This window comes from Aspergillus fumigatus, chromosome 4, assembly GCF_000002655.1.
Source record: "Aspergillus fumigatus Af293 chromosome 4, whole genome shotgun sequence".
Lineage (NCBI taxonomy): Eukaryota > Fungi > Ascomycota > Eurotiomycetes > Eurotiales > Aspergillaceae > Aspergillus > Aspergillus fumigatus.
This window is the reverse complement of record NC_007197.1, coordinates 1,564,236-1,576,396: the sequence shown is the minus strand read 5'-3', so window position 1 is coordinate 1,576,396 and position 12,161 is coordinate 1,564,236. Positions and strand designations below refer to the sequence as shown.

Here is a 12,161-nt window from a genome sequence, read left to right as displayed (position 1 = left end):
GAGTTCAAGGATGATTGAGATGACATGAGCCTGCTTTTCAGCAGGCCCCTTTCACGTGACCTTTAGGCACAACTGACACCACAGCATTGATAGGGGGCATTGTCCACATCAGGCATGGGGCCCAAATGGCCTCAAAAGTTCTGTGGAGTTTGTGAGCAAAGTCAATGGCGTTATCTTCAAACAGTTTCAGGCACTGGTCATAGCTTTCATGCTCCGTTTTCTGTGTATACTTGACTTTCTTCCAGTAAGGATTTATCCGGTTGGTGTACAGGTACCTTGACTTGTGACATCTACAGTGTTTCCCTCTGGCCGAGACAGGCTAGCTTCATTCAAAGTGTATTTCTACTTTTGAGGCTCTGATGCCCTGGCAAAGAAAATGTTTTCTTCTGCTCTCAAAACGCTGAGTTCCAACATATCAGCAAATTACCAAATATCTCCTCATCCAACCGTGATTTCTGGACCATGGAGAATTCATGATGGAAAGAAGAAATCAACGGGTACCACTGCTTCTGTCTTCATATTTGACAGGAAAGTGCTTGATTACAGACCAAGTGGACTTGCAAGCCGGTCCAGCTCGTCATTGAAGAAATTACATGAGGATGTGGTCGAGAGGTTAAAGCGTGAGGCCAGCAACCTTGCGCGTCTAAGACATCCATCAATCCTCCAGGTATTAGAACCTGTGGAAGAGACGCGTGGCGGTGGCCTCATGTTTGTGACCGAACCAATTACCACATCCCTGGCCAGTTTGTTACGGGAAAAAGATGAGCAAGAGAGAACGTCAAGGATCGGCTCAAGCTCAAGCCATTTTATGGTAGAAGAGGCGGACGGAACTCGACGGCGGAGAGACCTCGAGATTGATGAACTAGAAATACAAAAAGGACTCTTACAGGTAGCTAAGGGTCTGGAGTTTCTGCATGAGTCTGCAGGCCTTGTCCATGGAAACTTGAATCCTGAAGCTATCTACATAAACTCCAAGTCCGACTGGAAAATCTCCGGGCTCGGGTTTGCAGGACCTCCAAACTCTACGGAGTCACGGTCATCTCTTCCGCCCTTGGCTCTGTCAGAAGTTCTCTACCATGATCCACGACTTCCCCAGTCAGTCCAGTTGAATCTTGACTATACGTCCCCTGACTTCGCGCTGGACTCTAATGTGACTACTGCTGCTGACATGTTCTCACTGGGACTTGTTGTCATCGCCCTCTATAATTCACCTCATGTCTCTCCGCTGCAATCGCATTCAAATTTGATCTCGTACAAGAAGCTGTTAAGCTCCCCATCATCCACTCCGTCGCAGGGCAACAATTTCCTCTGCGCGGGTGCCATTCCAAAAGATCTCTCGTCGCATCTATTGCCTAAGTTGATAACAAGGCGACCAGCCCAGCGCTTGAATGCCCGGGAATTTCAGCAATCTCAATATTTTGACAATATCCTGGTATCTACGATCCGCTTTCTGGAGTCCCTGCCAGCCAAAAATGCAAATGAAAAATCACAGTTCATGCGAGGATTACAACAAGTGATAACCGAGTTTCCTCCAACAGTTCTGGAAAAGAAAGTCCTGGGCGCTTTATTAGAAGAGTTGAAGGATCGTGAGCTGCTGCCCCTGACGCTGCAGAATGTTTTTGCCATACTGCAGCGCGTTGCAAGCGCACGTCGAACTCTTTCGGAGAAAGTTATTCCTCGGCTCAAGGAAATTTTCTTCGCGCATCAATCAGGAAAAGGGACTGTTCAGGAGCGTGACTCCAAGAAGGATGCGGGTCTAATGGTAGTGCTACAGAACATGAACATTGTGGCCGAGAATTGCTCAGGGAAGGAATTTAAGGACGGTGAGTCAACTATTCATTATTCTTTTGCTCTTGTGACTGACCCCAGTAGACATTTTGCCGCTGATTCGGCTTGGTTTGGACTCGTCAGCCCATTCCCTGGTTGACGCAGCAATCAAATGTTTGCCGGTTATCCTTCCCGTTTTGGATTTCAGCACTGTTAAGAACGAAGTTTTTCCTCCAATCGCCTCTACTTTCAGCCGGACCAGCAGTCTTGCCATCAAAGTGCGCTGCCTGGACGCCTTCGCTGTCCTTTGTGGAGGTACAACTGGCGACGACGCGGCCTCCGAGGACGGTCTGAGTGGCATTGCTACAGTAAAAACGCCGACAACCGTTAAGTCTTCCATCCTAGACAAATATACCATACAGGAGAAACTTGTCCCGTCGTTGAAAGCGATCAAGACAAAAGAACCAGCCGTAATGATGGCCGCCTTGAAGGTCTTTGGACAAATTGGGACTATTGTCGACACTGAATTCCTGGCGCTGGAGGTTTTGCCTATCCTGTGGACTTTCAGCCTTGGGCCGTTGCTGAGCCTTCGTCAATTCGAAGAATATATGACGGTAATCAAACGCCTTTCCTCGAAGATTGAACGTGAACAGACGAAGAAATTACGGGAACTTTCTTCGGGATCGGAGGCTACTGGTTTTCAGACCGGACTCGGAAGCTCTCTCAGTATGTCAAACGATCTCATGCAGTCTGAGGTGGATACCACAAGAAACAACTTTGAACGTCTCGTCCTTGGTCGAGAGAGTACTACTCCCAGTAGTCAGGGCCTTGACCCGTGGCAGGAGTTGGCTTCGCAAGCGCCAGCTCCACAGATCTCTACTCAGAAAAAGGCTGCCGATGCTTTTCCCTGGTCTTCAGTCAGCAGAGGAGGTCCTCAGTCCAACCTAAATACTCGATCTGTCACGCCCGATTACAGTATGAGCTCTTTCCCATCGTTAGAGCCTGTTGCGAGAGAGAAATCTCCAATCGTGGCGCAGACGGTCCCCACATCACAACCATCGTCATCGACCGCTTGGAGTCTGCCGGCCTCCTCGAATATTCAGCACAATATGCAGGGCAATGGAATTGGCAGCATGACTGGTTTGACCATGGGTGCATTGACCGGTATGAAATCGCCGAACAAGCCCGTTTCGGGCGGCTTGTCGCAGCAGTCCTCCAATTATTCCGCTTTCTCAATTCCACCTCCTCCGTCAGCACCAAATATGACGGCGTCGTTTGTTACCAGCTCTGGTGGTTCGACTACCGTTGGCAGGGCTTCGCTTGTAGGGAATCCCCCGGCACCTGCCAACTCCTTAAACCCCGTTTCAACCTCAATGCAGACTACGCAGAAGCAAGGTCTGGAAAAGTATGAAAGCTTATTATGAAATTGTTACCTTATCAAGGACTTTGCTTGCTTTTATACCCTTTTCATTTTGAGCTAGTTCTCAATTGTCATACATTCTTCACTATATTGAATTCTTGTCCTACGACTCATGATTCCCAATGATTCTCAAACCGCGACGGAGCAGCGAGCCGTTGGTAAAAGTTATCACATAAGATTCTCTTGATCTCCGCTTACGAGACGATGTTGCCAGTGGGCCAATTTCTGTTAGGGGGCATCCAAATCAGAGAACATATGGCACATATTTTCTGACTCGATTACGGTGACGGAGAAACCAGCAGTGAGCGTAGTGAGGTCAATCTTGGTGCTATGCTTGTTCCATACATAGATTTAGGGAACAGTGGGCACCAATTGGCCTCCCCACTTGAGCCAAGAAAAGAGGCATAACCTTAGTCAGAGACTTAGAGTTGGTAGATTGAGAGGTAAGTTGGGTAAGTTGGTAGCTAGTGGTGACGTCCTATCTGAACAGCTCCAGGAATGCTCCCTCTTCTCGCTGCCTTGAGGCGTCTGCCGTCGAATCACCGGTTGCTCTCCATCCACCGCCCATCTACTACTACGATCACTTCTCTCTTACCCCTCAGCTGTCTGCCTCGCTCTTCGCTCCTCACCCAACGATTCAATTTCTCATCTTCGACTCCTTCCTTTGCAAGCTTTATCCCTCTTTCGACGTCTTCAGAAGCCGCGTCTAATACCATCATGGATGACAAAATCAAGCAACACTATCTGGCCGACTCACCTCCAACTGTAGTACGGCTAGAGATCAAGTCACACTTCGATGCTCTTAAAGATGGGAAGCTTAGAAAATATGCCCACTACCTGAGCAGGTTCGTCTTCGTCCATCTGGACTCTCTACCATAAAAGCCCACTCTCTCTTGGCAAAGACATTGACTAACGAGCAGTTTGGTCGCTTGATCACAGAGCTGCTTTTGAAGGTACCCGCATCACACTACGGCAAGTCTCTCCCGAGTCAGAGCCGATCTACGATCTCATTATCGCCCTCTACAATGCCTGTAATGGTGATTGGGTCAGTCTCGCCCGGAAGACGAAAGTCAGCGACGAACACCTTCGCTTCTTTCTGGAGTACGCCGCTCAGTTTCTAGGAAATTGCGGTAACTATAAGGGCTTTGGTGACTCAAAATTTATTCCTCGCTTGCCTGTTGCCGCGTTCGAGGCCTTGGCTTCCATAACGCCGGATGCAAAGGCAGCGTTCGAAAAGGCCAATCGCACCGGCGGTGGAATCTATGAGACAAGTAACCAGTCGCTCATGCATCTGGGTTATACTGAAGGCGGCCATATGACCACCTATTACCCTGATTCGCCTTCGATCACCAAGGATGAGATTACAGCCATTGGAGACCTGATGGAGCAGAAGGGCTTGCCATTGGAAAATACACGGCTTAAGAAGTTGCCGTCTGGCGATTTCGAGCTATTGATTGCTTCGGGTGTCTCCTCGCCTCCATCCAGAGACCGGGACCTCGGCGACGTTGAGTCTCTAGATCTAGATGGCAAGTTAAAGGGAAAGAAGGTTCAACTTGTTTTTGGTGATCATAGGGAGGAGATGGCAAAGATTGCCCACAGTGTCAAACAGGCTTCTCTGTACTCAGCCAATGAGAATCAGAAGCGGATGCTCAATGCCTATGCTCTTTCCTTCGGCGCCGGGTCAATTGAAGCTTTCAAAGAGGCTCAACGCATTTGGGTGAAAGATCAGAAGCCGATCTTGGAGACCAATCTAGGTTTCGTGGAGACATACAGAGACCCCCACGGAGTAAGGGGAGAGTGGGAAGGGTTTGTAGCATTAGTAAGTCACGTTCTACGACTAGTTATTCCAGGTGGTTAGTTGACTTCAGATTACTAACGTCTGTAGGTTAATTTGGAGCGCACCCGTGCTTTCGGAAAGTTGGTGGATAGTGCAGAGAGTATGATACCTAAACTCCCGTGGAGCAAGGATTTCGAGAAGGACAAGTTTCTTAGCCCAGATTTCACGTCCCTGGAAGTCTTAAGCTTTCAGTCTTCTGGTGTCCCTGCCGGCATCAACCTACCAAACTATGACGACATCCGCCAAAATCTAGGCTTCAAGAACGTGTCACTCGGGAATGTTCTGAGTGCGAAAGCCCCGAATGAGCCTGTGCCCTTTATCCCCGAGAAAGACCTGGAAGTCTACCGCAGATACCGCGATCCTGCGTTCGAGGTGCAAGTAGGCATTCACGAACTTCTCGGGCATGGAACGGGAAAGTTACTGCAGGAGACGGCTCCCGGGAAATACAACTTCGATGTATCAAACCCTCCCGTGAGTCCAATCACCAACAAACCAGTCACCACCTGGTACAAGCCTGGTCAGACTTGGAGTTCTGTCTTTGGGGCCATCGCATCCTCATATGAAGAATGTCGGGCCGAGTGCGTGGCTATGGTACTTAGTTGCGATTTCGAAATTCTGAAGATCTTCGGATTTGGAGACGGGCAGGTTGACCTCAACAATGAGGCTGGCGATGTCCTATTCGTCGCATATCTGCAAATGGCTCGCGCTGGTCTGGTTGCCCTTGAATTCTGGGATCCTAAAACGCAGAAGTGGGGCCAGGCTCACATGCAGGCTCGCTACAGCATACTTCGCACTTTCCTCGACGCTGGTGATGACTTTGTCAGACTTGTTTACACCAAGGAAGACCTGTCTGACCTAGAGATTCATTTGGATCGATCCAAGATCCTGACTCACGGACGTCCTGCTGTGGAAAGATACCTGCAGCAGTTGCACATCTACAAATCCACTGCCGATATAGACGCGGGCAAGAAGTTGTATAGCGACATAACCTTTGTGGATGAGTGGTGGGGTACCAAGGTGCGCGATATTGTTCTGAAAAACAAAATTCCTCGTAAGATCTTTGTGCAGGGCAACACGATCTTAAATGGAGACGAGGTAACTCTGAAGGAATATGAGCCCACCCTCGAGGGCATGATTCAGAGCTTCGTTGAACGCAATGTCTAGATATCAAGGCTTTGTGGGCGAACTGATTAGTAGTCAGTTCATGGGAATGTTGGCATCAAGGCATGTATGGTTCAATAGCACCACATATAATGCAAATACATACCACAATATTTGTCAATCAAGGATTGGATAGAGACGGTGATGTAACAAAGAGCCTACCGTGTAAGTCAAAGGCGCTCTGATCTATCTCAATAACATGGTTAGCTAGCAACGCCAATCCAGGGGACTTCGAACTGGCTAACATGGCATCAGTACTCCCTATACTCCGTACTCCGTATAAATTAATGTTATGGTGACAGCTTCAGATCATGTGATTGTTGATAAAGAGATGGTATCATTCCAGCTTCAACACTGCTATTCCCCTATGAGACTATCTATACAGTAAAGTGGTGAAATTAAGAACTTCATTTATCTTGGGAGTTAAAAATGTATATAAATCATTAACTCCGAGAATTTGAAAGAATACTTTGATTGCTGAAATGTGAGCAGTAACTTTGAATGAGAACAACGCTACTGACGTTCTCCATCGTCCTAAGCGCCTCCCTCCAGACTCGGAGTACTCCCACTTTCTCTTCAGTCGCCCCTACCGAGAATTATCGATGTTCTTTGTTCTGTCGCAATAATCATATCTGTGTCATATCCAGAAAAGGGATATATGTCGGCTTTGATTGAATCATTCTAAATCTTCCTGGCACACGGACCCCTATGTTGTGAGCATTTCCGAAGCCTCCTGATCGAAAGGAACCCGATACTCTGAGTCTCGATCCCTTAGATCAACGGCACCGCTGTCAAAATCGATCTTATCTTTGCAACTCAAACCGAAGCCCACTTTCCTCTACAACGCTTCTTGTGAAGATAATCTCGACGCCTGTACACCTTGCTGCGGCAGTCAAGCTTCACTGGCTCGCCCATCACGGCGCGGCCTCCTCACCTAACGTATCCTCAAGTGGAGGAAGAAGACGACGACGACTTCTATACCGCACCGCCTCCGCATTCCCCCTGCTCGGAAGCTTCCTCCTCCAGCTTCGTCTCGTCTCGTCCGCCGCCTTTCTCATCGCTTATATTCAATACTGTGACTGATCACAGTCACGCAAAAGTTACTGCCACCGAGCCTGCTTCGGATCTTCTCTCGACACCGGCTCATCAACCTCGGCTGGAAGGGACCCAATATCACGATTCTTCATCGCCTATAGTTGCGGAAACCAAAGCCTTTTTCCAAAAAGGTGAATCTTCCGGCGCGAAATCAGCCGAGGACGGAGAACCCCCTCCCCCATACACTGAAGGGTCAAGTCCCATTGAATCATTCACATACGTGATGGCTGCGGCAGGAGGCCCGTCGAGTATTATCACTCAGGTTCAACAGGCAGGAGGGCCGCCTATCAACACATTAGGAGGTATGCAGCTCTGTCGATTTTGACCATTGATAGAATGAAATTGTGATGGAGGGATGCAATTTTTGTATCATGATTATCACTAACAGTCTGTTCTACGAACTTTAGACATCGGTTGTGACGAGCATATCACTCTTGAATTGCGGTGAGGGCACATCCTTGTGGCAGCCATACAAAAACTTTTCTCTGAAATGCTAATTCATCACCTAGAGGTACTCGATTTACACTCTCGAGGGATGAGCTGTTAACCCTGCCTGAATTTGTCCTTCTATCACTGTTTCCCAATGGTCTTCTGCCTGATGGGCATATGGGCTCATTTCAAGAGGGTGATATCTATCCCGTTGACGTACGTCAAGTCTTTCCGCCATTCCCTTTGTCTAAATGAATGGCAATGGCTCACAATTGCCCTCTTAGTATGATCCAACATCTCTCCAGTACATGTTAGATTTCTTCCGTTCAGTGGCTCAGTCGATCCCGTCATCTTCACCTTCAGCGTCGACTACTCCGGAATTAGAGATGTCTGAAACGGTGCTGGGGTCACCAAGAGACATACTACAAGATCGGGCCGGAATTATCGTCCTACGTGAGGACCTCGATTTCTATGCGATACCACCACGTCCTGACATCGACCATACGGAGATGATGGAGGTCAAACGTGCCGTGGGCAAAGCACTTCTTAAACAAGACGGGATATTTTCCGGCCTGAAGAAGAGCGATGAACCCGGATCGACGGAGCAACATCTTATTGAGATGCTCACTGCAGGGTAATTACGTACATCAAACTCTATCAAATCTGCAAGAATACTCACGAAGTGCAGTGGTTTTGAAAGAGACGACCGGTGGGGTCACCGTGCTCCCGAACCCAACAAGGCGGTCATTTGCAGCCTTGCATTAGCTAAACTTCGCACCGACGTCAGAGGTGATCTGTCCAATAACAATGCGGTCGGCATGGCACAGAAACTCTTATTGTTCTGGAGAAAACCAGCCAGAAGATGCTGGTGGGAGGGTGTCGAACTGGAAAGTGTCGAGGGCGTCGAAGGCAAAGTAAAAGTGTGGATTCGGAGAGTCTGGACGCTTGAAATGGTAAGTTAGCCTGCTCTGGTATATCGCCATGGTTCTAATCCCTCGACAGAGCGTTATTGGTCTCCGATAGTCTTTGTCCGGTGATCCGACACATTTGCAGCCAGCACATCCTCTGTTTATCTCCTCCATGACGCTGTACAGATAAAAACAGAAATCTGCCCTTGTCCTTAACGCGTCGGTTCAATTTTTTGTTTGCCAAGTTGACGATATCCCCCTTATTTCCATGTCTGCATCAGACAAGCGAAATGGCGTATTCAATTTATTGGGTGCTTGTGTATTCTGCTCATTGTCTTCACTAGCTGGCGGGACTCCATGCATTACTTTCTTTGCTTTCCACCTTTTCCCCTATGTCATACATATAATTCACATAAGCTGTTTCCATCAACATCATGAATAGTCGTTAACTGGTCAGAGGTGTTGACAAGAACAAGAAAAGGGCGCCGGCTTTGTCCTATAAATTTTAGGTCTTATGTTCCAGCTCTAGCAATTTTCAAGCTCAGATCTCCCCATGATCATACAATAGTGATAGAAGTCTCTTTGTGCTGATCTCACCGAGCACTTTTTGGTCCAAAATTGTCGTTGGAACGCTTTGTTACATGAGGCACGTGACTATACTGCTGGATTTAGCCTAGCGTAGATCAGAAACGCGACAAGACAAAAAAGGCGGAGCATTGACCGCGATCACCACTTTGGAGCTGTAGCATAACCTCTCTGAGATCAGGTTGTTTGGTATCGAACTCGACTGACCAAAGTTGCAGGACATCGCAAATTCAGTAAGAGCCATCGGACTCTTGAAGCGACTGCATTGATCACATTCGCAAAACTCTGTCCCAATCAAACTCAATTCCTCCCTCAGTTGAATTGCAGGCCATTGTTGATTCGCATTTTCAGCAACGTCTTTCTTGCACGCTCCGCGAGGGACATGGTTTTGTCCTCCTAAAACGGCCAACATGTCCCCCCTCAGAGGCTATATCACGTCCTATCCTCCGCGAATACGCCAGTACGGGAACGCATTACTCACGCCAGTCATTCCGCAGACTCAAGTTGGTCCGACGCCGCGAACGACAAAACGAGGCACTACTGCGGTGAACTATGCCGAGGATGGCTTCGACGATGATGACTTTGAGGACAGTGAAGGCCCCAGAAGGCCCACAGGTCTAAGAAGTCTACGGCGCGAAGAGTCGGCAACAGACAAGACCCCCCTGGCGGAGAAGTTGGGAAAAGAAATCCATGCTCCTGTGGAGGTTCAGGGAGTTTTCCGCGACTGGATGATTAAGAGGATGTTGCGACCAGCGTATGTATCTTGACTCGTTTCTCCGGGCTTGCTTGCCCGCTGGAAGGCATTCGCGACTGAGCTGACCTAACTTTTCTTGCTACAACAGTTGTGCCGACCAGCTACAAATTCAAGCGCAACTCCCCCTGACTCTCATCCCGATTCGTATCGACTTGGAGGTCCCAGCGCATCAGCCTCTCGAGCCATTTCCCATGCCGCGTGGCGTGGTGGATCCCGGTATCAACCCTACCCTTCCCGGATATCGAAGACCAGATCCCCTGCCCGCCTTCCGCATCAAAGATACGTTTCTGTGGAACCTTCATGAAGCTCTGGCGACTCCTGAAGAATTTGCCATGGGCTTCGTGCGAGACTTGGACCTACCGAACCCTCAAGCGATGACTCTGGCAATCAGCAATCAGATACGCCAGCAGTTAGAGGAGTACGCGGGTGTTGCGCTACATCCATTATTTCAAAGTACACAATCGTCGAAGCCCGCTCCGACTTCGCAGACAAATCCATCTCGGGATGTGTCCGCAACGCCAGTTCCTACGCAAGCTGCAACACCAGACAACAGGGCGATTGGTGTTTCGGTAACAAAAGAAGCACTAGTTAACGACAGTATACTAAACCCGGATGATGCATATCGGTGCCTAATCAACCTCAACATCAATCTGCAGAACAGGCTGTACACAGATAAGTTTGAGTGGTCCTTGTTACACCCTCCCGGCATGGCAGAGGAATTCGCGCAGGTCACCTGCGCCGACCTAGGCCTGGGCGGCGAGTGGGTTGGAGCCATTGCGCATGGTATCTACGAAGCTGTCTTGAAATTGAAGAAGGAAGTGTGTGAGAGCGGAGGGATGATCAGTGGCATGGGTGGGTATGGAAATGAGATCGATAACCAAGCTGCCAATGGCACCGAGGCTGGTTGGCGGTATGATCCCGAAGGACTAGGCGATGAATGGGAACCTAAGGTAGAGACTCTTTCAAAGGAAGAGATTGAGAAGCGAGAAGGAGACCGCGAGCGCCAGATCAGACGTCTACGACGAGAAACAGCCCGGTTCTCTTCCACCGCCGGCATCACACCAGATATGTCGCGGCAGGGCAGTGGTTATTTCGACGTCGATAGTGAGACACCGCTGGGTAGAGGAGAACGTAGCAAGCGAAAGAGGCGCTTCCGCAGCCTCAGCCCGTCGGGAAGGGGAGGCACTCCTGGTGGACGGGGCACACCAGATACCGGTTCGGGGGCTGGATATGGCGGAGGTGGAGGTACATTATCGGATTGGTATGCTTGTCGATTGTGATTCATGTAATCCTTGACTCGTGCTTACCTGCTTGTTTCTTTCTAGGGAACGTCAGAGTTGGAGATGCAGCAACTGCATGGTATGGGGTTCTGCGGTCTGGGCAGTACGAGATGGTCCTGCTGGTCCAAGGGTGAGAATCCTCCTACACCATTTTGAGATTCGAGTCGTGCACTAACTTGCTATGTCTAGACTCTTTGCCACAATTGCGGCCTATTGTACGAACGTGACAAGGTCACCCCGGAGTGGTCAAGAGATTTGCATCGCCACGATGTACCAGTTGGTCGGTAGTCACTAGAGCTAGCTGCCAGCTATACCCACTCCACGGAATGACCATCGCTGCAGCGCAAATCTGTTCCTCATAAACCAACCAGGCCATTCGAACCATCAAACCAAACAATCCCTATCTCTGGGGAATTCATCCATGGCAAGCATCATGAAGCTGTCCTTATCCTTCCCACGGCTATCTACATGATCTGGGGGACATACGTCATGTATTTCTTTTCTCTGTTCTCATTTCCATTCCTAAGTTTGGCACGATATCTCTCATGAACCTTCCAAGAGGCAGGACTCCGGCGCATACTATTTTGACTTCACAATTTCCAGCTTAATTATCTTTACCAGCATTAGCTGCTGGCCCCGTTGTCTGAAACATTGCCCTTCCTCGTGGAATCAAGCATCATTTGGTCGGATTTGTTTGAAAACCATTTACTTCTATAGCTGTATTCTGCAAGAGAACCATTTCACCTGATCTGTTTTCAAGACCGACACCTTTGATCCCTTTCTACTCGGGGCTATCCCGATGTCGGTTGATTTCCTTGACATTTTGAAGCAGGTCAACTTCTAGAGTGTTTCTGTAGTATTCTGGAGAGCGTATCATGCTTTCAAAGCTCAGTTACCGGTCTCGCCATGGGTGACTTTCGGGCCT

General features: G+C 48.9%; 4 protein-coding genes across 4 annotated transcripts; all 4 read left to right on the top strand.

Annotated features, from left to right (window-relative positions):
- The first annotated feature begins 78 nt into the window (after positions 1-78).
- AFUA_4G06150 (putative protein kinase Scy1) lies at positions 79-3,587 on the top strand. The gene is made up of 2 exons (XM_747116.2): positions 79-1,823; positions 1,873-3,587. The coding sequence occupies exons 1-2, from the start codon at positions 377-379 to the stop codon at positions 3,189-3,191; spliced, it is 2,766 nt and encodes a 921-aa protein (XP_752209.1). The 5' UTR covers positions 79-376; the 3' UTR covers positions 3,192-3,587.
- Positions 3,588-3,612: 25 nt separating this feature from the next.
- On the top strand, positions 3,613-6,447 carry AFUA_4G06140 (dipeptidyl-peptidase III). The gene is made up of 3 exons (XM_747117.2): positions 3,613-4,032; positions 4,127-5,006; positions 5,073-6,447. The coding sequence occupies exons 1-3, from the start codon at positions 3,686-3,688 to the stop codon at positions 6,186-6,188; spliced, it is 2,343 nt and encodes a 780-aa protein (XP_752210.1). The 5' UTR covers positions 3,613-3,685; the 3' UTR covers positions 6,189-6,447.
- Positions 6,448-6,555: 108 nt separating this feature from the next.
- AFUA_4G06130 (putative general stress response protein Whi2) lies at positions 6,556-9,173 on the top strand. Its single transcript, XM_747118.3, has 7 exons — positions 6,556-6,616; positions 6,678-7,582; positions 7,688-7,724; positions 7,790-7,925; positions 7,994-8,343; positions 8,398-8,662; positions 8,712-9,173. Exons 2-7 carry the CDS (start codon positions 7,504-7,506, stop codon positions 8,730-8,732), a joined length of 888 nt encoding a protein of 295 aa, XP_752211.2. The 5' UTR covers positions 6,556-6,616; positions 6,678-7,503; the 3' UTR covers positions 8,733-9,173.
- Positions 9,174-9,347: 174 nt separating this feature from the next.
- On the top strand, positions 9,348-12,159 carry AFUA_4G06120 (putative RSC complex subunit Sfh1). Its single transcript, XM_747119.2, has 4 exons — positions 9,348-9,956; positions 10,045-11,217; positions 11,282-11,366; positions 11,426-12,159. The coding sequence occupies exons 1-4, from the start codon at positions 9,613-9,615 to the stop codon at positions 11,522-11,524; spliced, it is 1,701 nt and encodes a 566-aa protein (XP_752212.1). The 5' UTR covers positions 9,348-9,612; the 3' UTR covers positions 11,525-12,159.
- The last annotated feature ends 2 nt before the right edge of the window (positions 12,160-12,161 follow it).

Coding starts and splice junctions, on each gene's coding strand:
- AFUA_4G06140 (XM_747117.2), top strand. CDS start 3,686: ATGCTCCCTCTTCTCGCTGCCTTGAGGCGTCTGCCGTCGAATCACCGG. Junction 4,033..4,126: donor TATGCCCACTACCTGAGCAG/GTTCGTCTTCGT, acceptor GCTTGATCACAG/AGCTGCTTTTGAAGGTACCC. Junction 5,007..5,072: donor GGGAAGGGTTTGTAGCATTA/GTAAGTCACGTT, acceptor TAACGTCTGTAG/GTTAATTTGGAGCGCACCCG.
- AFUA_4G06150 (XM_747116.2), top strand. CDS start 377: ATGTTTTCTTCTGCTCTCAAAACGCTGAGTTCCAACATATCAGCAAAT. Junction 1,824..1,872: donor AGGGAAGGAATTTAAGGACG/GTGAGTCAACTA, acceptor TGACCCCAGTAG/ACATTTTGCCGCTGATTCGG.
- AFUA_4G06120 (XM_747119.2), top strand. CDS start 9,613: ATGTCCCCCCTCAGAGGCTATATCACGTCCTATCCTCCGCGAATACGC. Junction 11,218..11,281: donor GGAGGTACATTATCGGATTG/GTATGCTTGTCG, acceptor GTTTCTTTCTAG/GGAACGTCAGAGTTGGAGAT. Junction 11,367..11,425: donor ATGGTCCTGCTGGTCCAAGG/GTGAGAATCCTC, acceptor TGCTATGTCTAG/ACTCTTTGCCACAATTGCGG.
- AFUA_4G06130 (XM_747118.3), top strand. CDS start 7,504: ATGGCTGCGGCAGGAGGCCCGTCGAGTATTATCACTCAGGTTCAACAG. Junction 7,725..7,789: donor CATATCACTCTTGAATTGCG/GTGAGGGCACAT, acceptor TTCATCACCTAG/AGGTACTCGATTTACACTCT. Junction 7,926..7,993: donor GTGATATCTATCCCGTTGAC/GTACGTCAAGTC, acceptor TTGCCCTCTTAG/TATGATCCAACATCTCTCCA.